General features: G+C 40.7%; 1 protein-coding gene across 2 annotated transcripts in view; it reads left to right on the forward strand.

The window, feature by feature from the left end:
* The window catches only part of RBM46 (RNA binding motif protein 46), a 43147-nt gene extending 26726 nt beyond the window's left edge, over positions 1-16421 (forward strand). The window contains exon 7 of one of the 2 annotated variants that reach the window (XM_048847446.2): positions 15624-16421. In XM_048847446.2, coding sequence (XP_048703403.1) covers positions 15624-15823 — 200 coding nt within the window. In that variant the 3' untranslated portion in view covers positions 15824-16421. Of the gene's footprint in view, positions 1-14493; positions 15593-15623 lie in introns of those variants that run through there. The other variant, XM_048847445.2, reaches the window with a different exon arrangement.
* The last annotated feature ends 351 nt before the right edge of the window (positions 16422-16772 follow it).

Below are 16772 nucleotides of genomic sequence, written 5' to 3' on the forward strand. Positions count from 1 at the left end.
GACTCTTATGCCACACACAGTTTCCCTGCTGCTGGCATAACAGAAAAGAAGCATGGCTGGGATGCTCCTATGCTACTCCAAACCTGTTTAGTTTTCATACTGCTTTTGCAAATACAGCACAAGGGAACTGGTTTGCCAAGAGAATCACCAGTTTAGGAAAATGCAAAAATGAGCTTTAACCACTTGCACACATACCCATGACTTGATGTATACACTTTTGGATACACCGGAAGATCTATCTCTAATTTTACATTAGTATCAGTGTAGAAATCTCAATTTCTCCCATAAGTGGTAGTATTATTATTTAGATCTTTTGGAGTCCACCTGGGAAAACTTTTGCACAAAAACTGAAAAATGCAATTTAGAATTTTTAAAAAAAATCTACTGATGTATACAATATTAAAAAAAATACTGAAGAAATAATAAAAAGTTGTTGAATTCTTAATAAAGTTAAAGCCTGGAGGAAAACAGCCAATTAAACTGTACAGGTTAATTTTTTTTTAAGTAACATTACAATCATTTTAATAGAAATGGTGATTCCTGTTCCCCAAAACAGTTGCTTCAAATTTCTCTTACTTTTTGACTATGAAGTGAGTTTGGTAGTATGTTGCACCTTAATGTTACAAGAAAGGAAAAATACATCTAAAATCAATATTTTAATGTTAAATGGCCTGTGCCAGCAGACATTATGTATGTGCATCATCTTTTTCTTCAAGTATAGGTGCTCCATGTCAGAACGTGCGCACGTTTGTGCGCTCATGATCAGAGATTTTCATCAGCAGGGTCCTTGTCTGAGTGCTAGATGCCCTTGTGATCCAGTATGAGAGTATACAGGGAGGAGCAGACCCACTGCTATTCCAGTTTCTTCTCAGACACTTGCAGCTTGTGATGGAATAGTGCAGTATCCATTAGTTAGCCTCAGCTCGCTACAGCACTTGCTTAAATTTTCTTTCTTTTCTTTTAGCACAATTTGTGCTTTTTCAAAGGTGGAGGGGTTTCCCCATCCCTTCTTCTGTTTTTTGCCCAATTTGGGCCATTGTTTCTGAGGCCTTAATCCACGTCTTGAGTGTCTTGAGTGTGGGTTATGCCCAAAACCCTGGGCTTCAAACCCTGCTAGACTTTCCATAGGTCTTTCCCCCATAGCAATGGACATTCAAGCTGCCTCTGCTGCCTTAAGGACTCTCTTATCCCCTCCAAAATGTAAGATCTGATCAGGCTTTAAGAGTAGATCTAAGAAACTGAGGGAGGACAGGCTCAAACTCTTTTTAAGGGAGCACTTGCTGAGACCTGTGGGATGCCAGGCATACTGCTGTACATTGAATCCACAGGGAGCTCCAGTTACTGTCTATACTGTGATGGTAAGCAAAGACCCTTGGGGCCTTCAGAACCATGTAAACTATAAAAGAAGAAAAGACCACCTTCTCCAGATCTTAAGACCACGGTCTCCAGCACTCCACAGATTCTTAGAGGTCACAGAGACACATTTCAGGCTGGTACCAATTCAGTGTGCTCCCGTATCTTTACACTGTCGATCTATGGTTCCCATGCAATTACAGGATCCATTTTGGGCTCCCATACCAACTCTGTCACCAGTACTGACACCATTTGTCCCTCCCATTGACATGGGCAATGACACTTCTTCTGATTCAAGGGGTTTATACAAGGTTCCCCCTTTCCGCCTCCCTCATTTGAGGTATACCCTGACTATGAAACTTCTAACAGGGCAACCCTGGCAAGGACATCCATGGGATCCTGACCTCTTTTCTTGTGCTCCACCACAGTGATCTTATTGGAATCTATTGGCCTCTTTATGGTGAACAGTTCTACAGCTCCCATTTCATAAGAGGGCCCATCAGGAACAGCATTTGCTACCCTTGAGCTCTCCCATGTGGCAAGCTCTTACAGAGGAGCAAGAGCCACGAGTGGGCGAAGAAATTCTTTCTCCACTGGACGAGGTTATTATGTCTCCCTCATCACTTATGTTGACTTATTTGAGGCCCTTTCAAGAACTTATGAAATGTATAGCGGAGACCCTACATATTCTGCTGGAGGAAATGTAGGATTCCTGTCATAAATATAAAGGGAAGGGTAACCACCTTCTGTATACAGAACTATAAAATCCCTCCTGGCCACAGGCAAAACCCTTTCAACTATAAAGGGGTTAAGAAGCTAAGATAACCTCGCTGGCACTGACCAAAATGACCAATGAGGAGACAAGTTACTTTCAAAGCTGGAGGGCCGGGGGGGACGACAAAGGGACTGTCTGTCTGTGTGATGCTTTTGCCGAGAACAGACAGGAATGCAGCTCAGAACTCCTGTATAAAAAGTTAGTAAGTAATCTAGGTAGAAATGCGTTAGATTTCTTTTGTTTAATGGCTGGTAAAATAGCTGTGCTGAATGGAATGTATATTCCTGTTTTTGTGTCTTTTTGTAACTTAAAGTTTTGCCTAGCGGGATTCTCTGTGTTTTGAATCTGATTACCCCACAAGGTATTTGCCATCCTGATTTTACAGAGGTGATTCTTTTACTTTTTCTTTAATTAAAATTCTTCTTTTAAGAACCTGATTGCTTTTTCATTGTTCTTAAGATTCAAGGGTTTGGGTCTGTGTTCACCTATGCAAATTGGTGAGGATTTTTATCAAGCCTTCCTCAGGAAAGGGGGTGTAAGGCTTGGGGGGATATTTTGGGGGGAAGACATCTGCAGGTGGGCTCTTTCCCTGTTCTTTGTTTAACACGCTTGGTGATGGCTGCATAGGGTTCAAGGACAAGGCAAAGTTTGTACCTTGAGGAAGTTTTTAACCTAAGCTGGTAAGAATAAGCTTAGGGGGTCTTTCATGCAGGTCCCCACATCTGTACCCTAGAGTTCAGAGTGGGGAAGGAACCTTGACATGGTGGCAGAGTGGTGGGATAATTTTGAGATTTTTTTTTTTTTAGATCATTTTGAAGCAGAAGCACAGTTGGATTTTAAAAGGACTTTTTTTCCCCCCTTTGGGCTGCTTGAAACAGGTTTTAAGCTGAAAGCAGTTAGAGGTTTTTTTGTCTCTGCCTGGGGGCCAAAGCAGCAAGCATAACAAAGTGATTTGTCTTTTTTGAGCTGGAGTTTTCTCTACCTCAAGGCAGGGTAGTTAACCTCCTGCAGGGAAATTCACTAGTTTTCACAGACCTGAAGAGGTTTTTTTTTTAGCTAAGAGCAACTAGAGGGTTTTTCTGTCTATTTGCCTGGAGACAAAGGATTTTTCTGTAGGCTGAGAATAGGTATCAGAGAACATAGGTGTCACATTACAGCACAAAAAAAATTTTACAAGCCAGTTTTTGTTTTTTTTTAACTCTTGGGTGTAAAGTTAGTGAAAAACAGAGAGGCTAAGATGACAGAACTCAAGACAGAAAAAGCCAAAGAGGCTGCCCAAAGGAGAGAAATGGAGGTAAAGGAAAAATAATGGAAGCATGCTGAGGAGGAAAAAGAGGCTGCCCTCAGGAGAGAGATGGAGGCAAAGGAAAAAGAAATGGAGGAAAAGGAAAAAGAGTGGAAGCATGCACTGGAGAAGGCAAAGGTTCAGCAGAATAGCAATCCTTCTCCAGGTACCACTTCACATCCCAGGAAGTTCCCCACCTACAAGGCAGGCGATAATACTGGGGCCGCCTTAGAAAACTTCGAAAGGGCCTGCCTTGGGTACAGCATCTCTACAGACCAATACATGGTAGAGCTGAGGCCGCAGCTCAGTGGACCCTTAGCAGAGGTGGTGGCTGAAATGCCTAAGGAACACATGAACAAGTATGAACTGTTTAAAACCAAGGCAAGAGTCAGAATGGGGCTAACACCTGAGCATTCCCGTCAGCGGTTCAGAGCCCTAAGGTGGAAACCAGACGTGTCATTTACCCGACATGCCTGCCACATTGTGAAAAATTGGGATGCCTGGATATCAGGAGCAAGTGTTAAATCTCCAAAAGATTTGCCCTTCCTAATGCAAATGGAGCAGTTCTTAGAGGGTGTTCCTAAGGAAATAGAAAGATACATCCTAGATGGGAAGCCCAAAACTGTAATTGAGGTGGGGTAGATTGGAGCCAAATGGGTAGAGGTGGCAGAAAAGAAAAAAACTGGTTGCAGTTGGAGCGGATACCAGAAGGGACAACCTCAGACCACACCCTACTATCGGGGGCAGCCCAAGGCCCCAACTACACCCCGAGCAACACTCCAGACACCTTATCATCCCACCACACCGTTCTCCAGCAACCCATCTTGCCGCAGTGACCCGTCAGCTGGATGATGTTTTAAATGTAACGAGCTGGGGCATGTAAAGGCCAACTGCCCCAAGAACCCCAACAGATTACAGTTGATTGCACTGGAATCACACCAGAGGTCTTCAGGCCCAGATACCTCCCAGATACTCTTGGAGCAGAGGGAAACTGTGAGTGTGGGCAGGAAGAGGGTCACCTTGTGGAGGGACACCAGAGCGCAAGTGTCGGCTATCCATGCTTCCTTAGAGGACCCCAATTTAATCGACCCAGAGATCCAAGTAACAATTCAACCCTTCAAGTCCAACTCTTTCAATTTGTCTACAAGGGCTGGTCAGGAACGTGGACTTTTGCAGTCTATGATGATTATCCCATCCCCATGCTGTTGGGGGAAGACTTGGCCAGTCATGTGAAGCTAGCCAAGAGGGTGGGAATAGTCACCTGCAGCCAGGCTAAGCAAGCTGTCATGCCTAGCTCTGTTCCGGAAACTTCTACTAGGACCCGATCAGAGGTAATGGAACAGGACCCCATGCCAACGTCTGCAGCAGCAGTAGTGGATCCAGTCCCAGAGACCCAGACAGAGCCAGTCTCAGAACTGGAACTGGCGGAACAACCAGCACCAGAACCATTGCCAGCACTGCTTCCAGTACTTGCAACCCCAACACCAGCGAGCCCCACTGAACCTGCACCAGCAGCAGCAGATAACCCTACACGAGAGGCTCAGCCGGAGCCTGAACCCCAACATAGTGCACCAGTGGAGAGCGGTTCACAGTCAACGGAAACAGCCCTATCACCTGCATTGCTTCCAGAGGGACCAAGCCTAGGTCTACAATCCAATGAGGAACTGATGTCTCCAGCATCAAGGGAACAGTTCCAGACCTAACAGGAAGCAGATGAAAGCCTCCAAAGAGCTTGGACGGCAGCATGGAGCAACCACCACCTCTCAGCTCTTCTAATCGATCCAGGTTTGTTGTAGAAAGAGGACTTTTATACAAGGAAACTCTTTCCGGTGGACACTAGGAAGAATGGCATCCTCAGAGACCGTTGGTAGTTTCAACTCAGTACCGGGTCAAGCTCTTGAGCTTAGCCCATGATCATCCTAGTGGCCACGCTGGGGTGAACAGGACCAAAGACTGTTTGGGGAGGTCATTCCTCCGGGAGGGAATGGGCAAGGATGTTTCTACCGATGTCCGGTCTTGTGAGGTGTGCCAAAGAGTGGGAAAACCCCAAGACCAGGTCAAAGCCCCTCTCCAGCCACTCCCCATCATTGAAGTTCTATTTCAGCGAGTAGCTGTGGATATTCTGGGTCCTTTTCCAAAAAAGACACCCAGAGGAAAGCAATACATACTGACTTTCATGGATTTTGCCAGCCAATGGCCGGAAGCAATAGCTCTAAGCAACATCAGGGCTAAAAGTGTGTGCCAGGCACTAACAGACATTTTTGTCAGGGTAGGTTGGCCCTCTGACATCCTTACAGATGCAGGAACTAATTTTCTGGCAGGAACTATGGAAAGCCTTTGGGAAGCTCATGGGGTGAATCACTTGGTTGCCACTCCTTACCACCATCAAACAAATGGCATGGTGGAGAAGTTTAATGGAACTTTGCGGGCCATGATACGAAAATTCGTATATGAACACTCCAATGATTGGGAGCTAATGTTCCAGCAGTTGCTCTTTGCCTACAGAGCTGTACCACATCCCAGTTTAGGGTTTTCACCATTTGAACTTGTATATGGCCGTGGGCCATTGCAGTTGGTGAAGCAGCAATGGGAGGGGTTTACACCTTCTAGAGGAACTAACATTCTGGACTTTGTAACCAACCTACGAAACACCCTCCGAACCTCTTTAGCCCTTGCTAAAGAAAACCTACAGGATGCTCAAAAAGAGCAAAAAGCCTGGTATGATAAACATGCCAGAGAGCTTTCCTTCAAAGTAGGGGACCAGGTCATGGTCTTAAAGGCGCTCCAGGCTCATAAAATGGAAGCGTTGTGGGAAGGGCCATTCACGGTCCAAGAGTGCCTGGGAGCTGTTAATTATCTCATAGCCTTCCCCACCTCCAACCGAAAGCCTAAGGTGGACCATATTAATTCTCTCAAGCCCTTTTATTCCAGAGAATTAAAGGTTTGTCAGTTTACAGCCCAGGGAGGAGATGACGCTGAGTGGCCTGAAGGTGTCTACTACGAAGGGAAAAGTGCTGGTGGTGTGGAAGAGGTGAACCTCTCCATGACCCTTGGGTGTATGCAGCGACAGCAGATCAAGGAACTGTGCGCTAGCTACGCGCCGACATTCTCAGCCACCCCAGAACTGACTGAACGGGCATACCACTCCATTGACACAGGTAATGCTCACCCAATTAAAGTCCAACCTTACTGGGTGTCTCCTCAAGCTAAAACTGCTATAAAACGGGAGATCCAGGATATGCTACAGATGGGTGTAATCCACCCCTCTGGCAGTGCATGGGCATCTCCAGTCGTTCTAGTTACCAAACCAGATGGGGAGATACATTTTTTCATGGACTACCATAAGCTAAATGCTGTAATGCGCCCAGACAACTATCCAGTGCCACGCACAGATGAACTATTGGAGAAACTGGGACGGGCCCAGTTCATCTCTACCTTGGACTTAACCAAGGGGTACTGGCAGGTACCGCTAGATGAATCTGCCAAGGAAAGGTCAGCCTTCACCACACATGTCGGGCTGTATGAATTTAATGTGCTCCCTTTCGGGCTGCGAAATGCACCCGCCACCTTCCAAAGACTTGTAGATGGTTTCCTAGCGGGATTAGAAGAATATGCAGTTGCCTACCTTGACGATGTGGCCATATTTTCGGATTCCTGAGCAGAACACCTGGAACATCTACAAAAAGTCTTCGAGTGCATAAGGGAGGCAGGACTAACTGTTAAGGCTAAGAAGTGTCAAATAGGCCTAAACAGAGTGACTTATCTTGGACACCAGGTGGGTCAAGGAACTGTCAACCCCCTACAGGCCAAAGTGGATGCTATCCAAAAGTGGCCTGTCCCACAGTCAAAGAAACAGGTCCAATCCTTCTTAGGCTTGGCCAGATATTACAGGCGATTCGTACCGCAATACAGCCAAATCTCTGCCCCACTGACAGACCTAACCAAAAAGAAACATCCCAGTGCCGTTCAGTGGACCGAAGAGTGTCAGAAGGCTTTTAACCAGCTTAAAGGGACACTCATGACAAACTTTGACTTTGACAAACCATTCCTAGTAACCACAGATGCGTCTGAGCGTGGTGTGGGAGCAGTTTTAATGCAGGAAGGACCGGATCAAGAATTCCATCCTGTAGTGTTTCTCAGCAAGAAGCTGTCTGAGAGGGAAAGCAACTGGTCAGTCAGTGAAAAAGAATGTTATGCCATTGTCTACACTCTGGAAAAGCTACTCCCATACGTTTGGGGACGGCGTTTCCATCTGCAAACTGACCATGCTGCGCTACAGTGACTTCATACCACCACGAGAAATAACAAAAAACTTCGTCGGTGGAGTTTAGCTCTCCAAGAGTTTGATTTCGACATCCAACACATCTCAGGAGCTTCTAACAAAGTGGCTGATGCACTCTCCCATGAAAGTTTCCCAGAATCAACTGGTTAAAATCGTCCTTGAGATGTGGAAAATATTGTTAGTCTTTATATACTTGGTAGTATATTTAGAGGTGCATATGTCTTATTAACTCTGTTTTCTCCTAGAGCTTCAGGAAGAAATCACAGCCAGCGTTTCACCCTATCTGTGATTTGGGGGGTGGGTGTCATAAATATAAAGGGAAGGGTAAACACCTCTAAATCCCTCCTGGCCAGAGGCAAAACCCTTTCAACTATAAAGGGGTTAAGAAGCTAAGATAACCTCGCTGGCACCTGACCAAAATGACCAATGAGGAGACAAGTTACTTTCAAAGCTGGAGGGCCGGGGGGGACGACAAAGGGACTGTCTGTCTGTGTGATGCTTTTGCCGAGAACAGACAGGAATGCAGCTCAGAACTCCTGTATAAAAAGTTAGTAAGTAATCTAGGTAGAAATGCGTTAGATTTCTTTTGTTTAATGGCTGGTAAAATAGCTGTGCTGAATGGAATGTATATTCCTGTTTTTGTGTCTTTTTGTAACTTAAGGTTTTGCCTAGAGGGATTTTCTATGTTTTGAATCTGATTACCCCACAAGGTATTTGCCATCCTGATTTTACAGAGGTGATTCTTTTACTTTTTCTTTAATTAAAATTCTTCTTTTAAGAACCTGATTGCTTTTTCATTGTTCTTAAGATTTAAGGGTTTGGGTCTGTGTTCACCTATGCAAATTGGTGAGGATTTTTATCAAGCCTTCCTCAGGAAAGGGGGTGTAAGGCTTGGGGGGATATTTTGGGGGGAAGACATCTGCAGGTGGGCTCTTTCCCTGTTCTTTGTTTAACACGCTTGGTGATGGCTGCATAGGGTTCAAGGACAAGGCAAAGTTTGTACCTTGAGGAAGTTTTTAACCTAAGCTGGTAAGAATAAGCCTAGAGGGTCTTTCATGCAGGTCCCCACATCTGTACCCTAGAGTTCAGAGTGGGGAAGGAACTTTGACAACCCCAATACTTGTTGGATATTCTTCACGCATCTCCTTGGCAATATTGCCTTGCCCATCAGTGATGCTCTCCTGATCCATGCATGTTCTGTGTAGCAAGTGCCAGCCACTATATCACCTACATATAAATGGGCTGATAAGAAATACTACATCCCACCCAAAGACACAGAATATTTCTTCTCCCATACGACACCCAACTCCCTGGTTGAGACAGTCAGTGAATGGAACAGACAACTTCAGTTCCACTCTGCACAATACAATAAAGAGCTAAAAAGACTGGACCTCCTGGGATGGAACAGCTACTCCTCTGCCTTGCTACAGTTCAGAGTAGCCAGTTGCCAAGCTCTGATGACAAAATGTAACTTTACAAACTATTCCAAATTCTCATCTTTTATTGAATACCTGCCACAGGATCAGAGGATGATTTTAAACCCTCATAACAGAAGGACAGACAATCACCAAGGCATCTCTCCAGGCTTCACTAGATGCTGCCAATACAGCTGCACTCTCCATGGCTACAGCAGTAGTCATGTATCAGAGCCTGCAAACTGCGGAGGCTTGCCTGCAACTTCTGGGTCTTATGGCACCCTGTATATTTGTGACACCCTTAGCAAAACTACACTCTCATCGTCTTCAGGCCTGGCTCAGAGCCATCTACACTCTCAACAAAAAGCATATCCAGGTGCATGTTAGTAACCCCAGGGTTTCTCAGTTCTCTAAATTGGTGGACTATTTTTCCATGAAGTAACTTTTTTTATTTAAAATTTTGATATTCTCATAATTAAAAGATCTTTACATGCATGGCAGTTATTGAGTAATTCATGCATTAATAATAGTCTTCTTTTGTCTTTTTAATATCACAAAATAAATTATCCCATATCATTGTGAGATACCTGAATAATATAAGGGAGGTGAGTTTGCCATTTTTCAGTATTTGAATGGACACTGTGTGTCTGAGACTTCCTTGAATTTCATAACCAGGTTTTCTGAAAATCTAGTCTGGTAATATACTGAATGTGAAGTATAATTAGACAGAAGTTTTGAACCATTCGTGGTTCAAACTATGAATTTTCCACTAATTTAAATAAATTAAAGTTTCTGTGTAAACAGCAACACAGTGCTTGGTTATGACAAGATGTTACTGGACTTCAAGTGCATTGCAAGGCATGAGGCCAAAGCCAAATATTGTCCTGGAAATTTTGGTGGTATTGTACAGACTAATTGCTTAATGAAGGTGACTGCTTTTATCTTTTTTAATGTCAGAAGTGGGTAATATTTTTAACAAGTCTCCCTACATATGTGATTTACTGAAAATTGTTTGGAACTCTTTGATGGATATTCTCTGTTAATCCTGTCAGAATCTTGTGCCATGGGTTTGTAAAGCAATTTTAGTGATAATATGAAAGGGCCAAATTTTGATATCATTGTTCATGTTTAGTCCCTGGTTTCAGAATTAGCCCAGGGTGACTATTTATGGAGTTGAGGTACTGCTCAACATGAGTAAGGATATCAAATTCTGGCCCTTATTGATATCTCTCTTTTTTTTAATGGCAGCTATGAAAACGTTTACTGCAGATATAATTTTTTGTAAATAATTGTCCTTTTTATGTTTTATTATAGAATATATGTAGAATTCTTAAAACATATTTCTCTTTCATTCTCTTACATAGGTCTGTTCTGAGGGGATGATATTCCTTCTATGAAAGTAGTGGAGACAGAAAGAAACTGAAACTTCTGGAAACTTGCCTTAGAATGTATTGGAAATCTGATATATTTAGTTATTTGCTGTGTTTACCAGAGGAGACAGCAGTCTTGTAGTTCTGGCATTTGTTTACAGTTAAAGAAAAATATTTTCCATCTTATATGTTGGCTTTCTTAAACTTTTATCGAAGCCCTCCCTCCTAGGTCCTTTGTAGTGCAGTTTTTGAACTCCCATGTTCACTGGCTTACTAGCAGTTGATGTTTGGATCATCAGATTTTTTTTTATATCAATCAATCAGGCACCCAACAAGTGAACCGGATAGCAATCACAGAAAAGTGGAAGTCAGTGTAGTATTTTAACATACTGCTGGGTATCGAGAATAGACACATTATCTTAGAAATGGGATTTCCATTTCTCTGTGGGCCACATCATCTTGAGAGCCATGTGTGGATCTCCCTGTTTGCAGAAGAGGTGCTCAGTCTTCCTGTAGCAGTGCTCCGAACTGCCCTCCCACAGCCCTGCAGAGTGATATGTTTGTGGTCAGAGATTCTTGCAGGGAGAAAAGTTGGGGTGGTGGGTGGGTAAGCATGCCGCTATCGCCCAACACCCACACCATTTACTACAGATTGCATGAACTCTCTTGCAGAACCTTTGGTGGTCCTCGGGAGCCTCCACAGCTGGAGGTGGAGTCCCTGGCATTGTGGCTGTAATGAAGCTTCACTTCACAGGGCAGATGTGCAGAGGGTTGGAGCTGCTGTGAGCATTTGTGTCCTCCTGTGAATCCTAGGGGATCTAGTAGGTTTGTGGGTGGCTGCTCCATGGGGAAGGTATACCTTGTTCCCTTCCTCTAACATGACAGTGTAGGGTCACCTCCGTGTGAACATTCTTGTGAATATTCCATGACTCATAGTTGCTGCCTATGGTTTTTAATGTGGGAACAGACTACCGAGGTCTGTGTCTTTTCATCCTAATTCAGAGGAATATTCAGAAACATAAACGCTGCTGACTGCACAGATTTTGATTGTTATGGATAGGTTACAGGGATCCTAGAATTTATCTGCAGTAAATCTTTTAGTGATTTTTTTCAATGCTTTTTATTTTTTCTTTTCCTACTCATTGTAATGAGTATATGAGAAAGTTTATCTTCATTATAATTTCTAAATGACTGCTTTCTTATTTTTAATTCCAGTTCATCATATTCTCATGTTGTATGGCAAGCTATATAAATTCTGAAGCATGGAGAACTGAAGCACAGAGAGGCAATGACTGTGTTCAATATAGTCCTTATAAATCAAGAACAAAATAGATAATTTGCCCAAGAAACTTTTTGCTCTTGGTCTGGCTTTTAAAGCAGTGATTTCAACATAAATGTTTAATCCTATTGTTTCCTCAAAGATACCAGTAGGATCCATCTTCCTACATATTATTGAATAAAGAAACCTTTTATTTCATGGTGCCGTGATTTAAACACCAAGCCTTTCATTTTACCATTTAGTTGATTTATACTTTTTTTCAGTATGGTCTGGTCTCAGTTTGCTTTATCAAAATTCAAGATTTATTTGTTGGAGCAATTAGAGCAAAGTAGAGAACCTTTTCCATAGCCTGAAATCCTGATACCACCAGACTTTTTAAGATACTAACATTATCCAGTGCTATACTTTCTGATTCTTCCTTGAAACATTATTGTTAGAATTTTTCAAAAAGATTTGAAACATTCTGATTGTTGTTGTTAAAATTACAGGCTTAACTGAATTGCTTTCAAACTCATTATTCTTTTTTCTCCTGAAGGTAATTTAATCATACACTTTACACCAGAAAATGATTCTTCTGTCTTTTTTTCATAAAGTCTCTGTTGTAAAGAGGAGACTTAGTTTATTTGGAAGGATTTATATTGTTACAAGATGCTCTTTACAGTGAGTACTAGTGATCTGTAATTTAGACACTTGTGAATATTTAGTAGGTGAGGGCTAAATTGTGGCTTTGTCACAGTTCTGAGCAAAGGGCAGTTTATAGTTGTGCACCAGAAATCCAGGAGGCAAATAATCTGCACCAGTTTATATTTGGTACAGATTACTTTTCCCAGTGCACCAACTCAGTTGCACTGGTTAGTGTGTTGAGGGGTTGAAGCCAAGGCTGCTTCCCACCCCTTCCCACAGAGATTGCTCTCCATCTAGTACTGCTACTTGCAAAGAGCCCCATTGCTCACCTGTGCACCTGCCTTAGCTAGTCTGCAGTCTGGTTTTGAATATGTTAGGTGCTGCACAGGTGAAGTTTATGTGTCTGATTTTTTTAAAAGGACCTTAACCCGACCTCTAATTTTGAGTGCATTTTGTAACCACAAAAATTTTATGCTCAAACTTGGAGCCTCTCACTTGAAAATCGGGCCTTATACATACAGATGCAAAATACTTTCTTGTGCTATGAGGCTTTCATTGTACTAAGAAAATCTCTGCCTTCCTTTATGGGCATAGAGTGCTAAAGTTTAATGGTGACGTGAAAGAAAAAGAAATTGGGCTTTCTTGTTTCTTTGTGATATATAAAGAAAGTATATTTTTTTTAAAAAAAGTCAAATCCTGCCTCTTACATTAGAAATTAAGGTCTTATCTTCTCTAGAAGACTGAATGGATTATTAATAATTATTTCAGTTTGAGTTGTGAGAACCATGCCTTTAACTTCTTTGCCTCAGTTTCCATTTCTGTGTAAAGGGATATCCTTGTACCTACTCAACTGAGTTGTTGCAGGGTTAAATAGTCAAATGTTTTTAAGGCATTTTGAAAATATGAAGTTTTTTATTCATTCCTGAGTATTAATTATACTGTTGGGAATTTTTTTGTAACTGAGTCTCCTAGGGTTCCATATACTTCAAGTAGGGATCACAGCATTGTCTTGAAGATTCAGTTATTCTCTGTCTCCACTGCTTACAGACAGGGAACATAATCTCATCAGTCTGGATCTGTGTAGGAGAATTTGGAGAAAATAAATAACAGGTAAGAAATATAAACTTGGCGACGTTGGGTCAAATTCATCCCTGGCATAACTTGATTCACTTCAATGGAGTTTTCGTAGAAATGAAAGGTTTCAGAGTAACAGCCGTGTTAGTCTGTATTCGCAAAAAGAACAGGAGTACTTGTGGCACCTTAGAAACTAACCAATTTGTTTGAGCATAAGCTTTTGTGAGCTACAGCTCATGCTCAAATAAATTGGTTAGTCTCTAAGGTGCAACTAGTACTCCTTTTCTTTTTTCGTAGAAATGAAGTTGCTCATTTTACTCTGCTGCCAGATGGCCAGGTTATGTCACCCTTATGTTGAGTAGTACCTTACTCTGAGTAGTCCCACTGTGAAATCAGTAGGATAGTTCATGAATAATTACTCAGTGTGGCAGAATATGACACCCCAAAATGTGTTATTTTCAGGATGTATATTTAATGTGTTTAATAAAAACAAGTAAAATGAAAAGGCTGATAGTACAAAATTGATATATATATCACATGAAATATATGAATAACTGGAATAATATGACATAAAGCATGTATCTTCTGTACAGCATAAACAAATTATATTCTGTATTTATCAGAAGATGTTATGGGCCTGATGTTAATTTACATGAAGGCCCCGTTTCAGAGACAGAACAGTGTAAAGAAATGTTTCTGGATAATTTAGTAATAACTGGTAATTGGATGTCATAAAGATGCTTTTTTAAAAATTGCTTGATGAAAAGTATCTTAATTTTTGACTTTCATCTTGCACTGGAACTCTGGTGCATGGCTCTGCCTGCACAGTTGTCAGTGAAGGATCAGAGCCTTTGCTTGCAAACTCATCGCTTACTGATGTGTATGCGTCTTTGCTAATTTCCACCGTGAATGTTGTTTATTGAAAAATTAAATTTTGAAAAAATATTAACTTTTTTTAGTCTCAACACTGAAAAATAAACTATCTTTCTAAATAGTTTCCATTTTTTTAATTTCTCCCAATTTTTTTCTTAACTAGGTCCTTTCTGATGATGCTTGTGCTTACACTACGGCTGTTGGTCTCATTCCTGTTGGCTAAACATTTATTCTCATTGACTTCATTAAGTTAATGCTTGCCAAAAAATTGAGGTATAGCATTTACAGAATTATCAGGATACTGCAGTGCAGACCTTAACCTTCACCTTAAACTGACTTTATTTGCAATTCACTCTGGAGATAGTGTACAGTGCTTTTTGGAAGCCAGAAGGTCTCCTTTTTTCTAGAATCAACTGCGCACCTTGTTTGGCTTGAACTACCATGAAGAGCGTAGCTGCATGTTTGAAAAGTTCAGAATTTATTATTTTGGAGAAAAGGATAACACTGTATGGTGTATGAGAATTACTGGAAAATAAAATATGTGTTTTTATTGGGAAACAACAATTCTACAGATAACATCTCTGTATTTTAAATGGTTTACTTTAAAGATTAGTGAAATTTATTACGTTTTATTTGTCTTTTAGCTGATGTTTGATTAATATAGTTTTTGTTTTAAAGAGATGATTTATTTAAAATTGTATTTACCAGTAATACTTTAAATTGGTAAGTAAACTAGACGTTTATAAAAGGTTTGGAGTAATATGTAAATCGGATATTGGCAAAGTAATCTAGTTAGAATACCTCACCCTCCACATTTCTGTAGTTTTAGAGAAGATTCTATCAGTTTGTCTTGTAAATAATAAATCTTAGAAAAAAGCAAAAATGAACTGGCTACACCTCTTCTTTCATAGATGAAATCCCTGTATTTCAGTACGAGATCTAATTTGGAAGAAAATTAATATCTTGTGGTAGCAAGATAAATCAGAGATTTGTTTCTGCAAAGGTAGAAAGATGCAAAACAAAATTGTTAATGGAAAGATACCTTTCCAGTCAAATCTGTGGTATCTGTGTTGGTATACAAGTATATCAGTGAAGTATTTTTGTGTCACATACTGGTAAAACAGGATTTGCAATGCGACAGATCGGCATAGTCTCCATTGCTATCATCAAAATATTGAGGTTTGAAACATGTTAGAAAATTATTTTTTGTGTAGTAGTCCATTTTGTCTCTTTGAATTAAATTTGTATCTATAGACTTACATGCAAAGTAACTATTCATGTATTTATTTACAGACTACAATTTTCGTCGCAGCTCAGTAAATAGCATTTCCCCTGCTAGTGCCACTCTCTCTTCTGGGACACCCAGCATGCTTCCATACACATCAAAGCCTTATTTTTATCCAAGCTACCCCTTATTACCAACAATTCTGCTTGCTAATGGCAGCCATGTTGGACAGCGAGTATATATCTCTAATGAGGCCTCATTCTTTTGAAGAAAAAGTTGTACAGCATTAATATGAAAGTTGTCATTTTTAGTTTTTAATTGGGTCTACACTATTAATTTTCGTGAGTAAAATATATTTATTTCCATATAGGGAACTTTTCACATTTCAGTAAATATAAGCATTTGTCAAAAGATAAAGTTCAAAAACGTTACTTTTCTTGGCCTGAGTACTGTAGATTGATGTTCTTTTATCTGTTTATGGTTCCTGGTCAAAGTGTGGGCAGTAGAACCCAGTGGCTTATGTTAAGAATTTTTCTAATAATTACTTTGCTGAATAGTATCTCTTTAATTTAATCTGTGCAAATATTGGTTGTAATCTTGTTACCAAGGATCGCTTTTATGTTGAAGATTAGTAGTTATTTAGCCAGAAGGCAACTATTATGTGGCCGGAAAATGATGCAAAAGGAAGATTTTAAGACACTTTTTTTTTTTAAATTTAAAGAAATATAATTTACTATTGTGGTCCTTTGCATAGTTTTAGTAATAGAGTAAATTATCTTACTTTTTGTGCTGTTAATTTATTCAGAGTTAAAATTGTTAAGCTTCATCTGTGTTTTGGTATTACCTGTATAGTAGTTCTGTTTTAAAAAAAGAGTTGTCCTGTTTTTTTAATGTTGAAATCATGTGTTAATTTCTGTACTTGAATTCAAATATTTTGACATTAAATTTATGCTGTTCTTTAAAATATATTTGTGGGGTTTGTATATATTGTTGAACACTCAACATTGTTTACAGTAATTTTAGAGACAAGTGGATAGAGTTTTAGGGCCTCATTCTCCCCCAATAGAGTTCAGTGGCAAAGCTACCTTTGACTTCAATGGAAGCACTTACATATGAACTTAATTTTAAGCACTTGCTTAATGCTTTTGGTAAATAGGCGGCTTTGAGGGTAAAATAACTTAATTTTAGAGATGGTGTGTGAATGGGCTGGGAGTTCA

The sequence above is a fragment of the Caretta caretta genome, chromosome 4 (genome assembly GCF_965140235.1).
Source record: "Caretta caretta isolate rCarCar2 chromosome 4, rCarCar1.hap1, whole genome shotgun sequence".
In the NCBI taxonomy this organism is placed as follows: Eukaryota; Metazoa; Chordata; order Testudines; family Cheloniidae; genus Caretta; species Caretta caretta.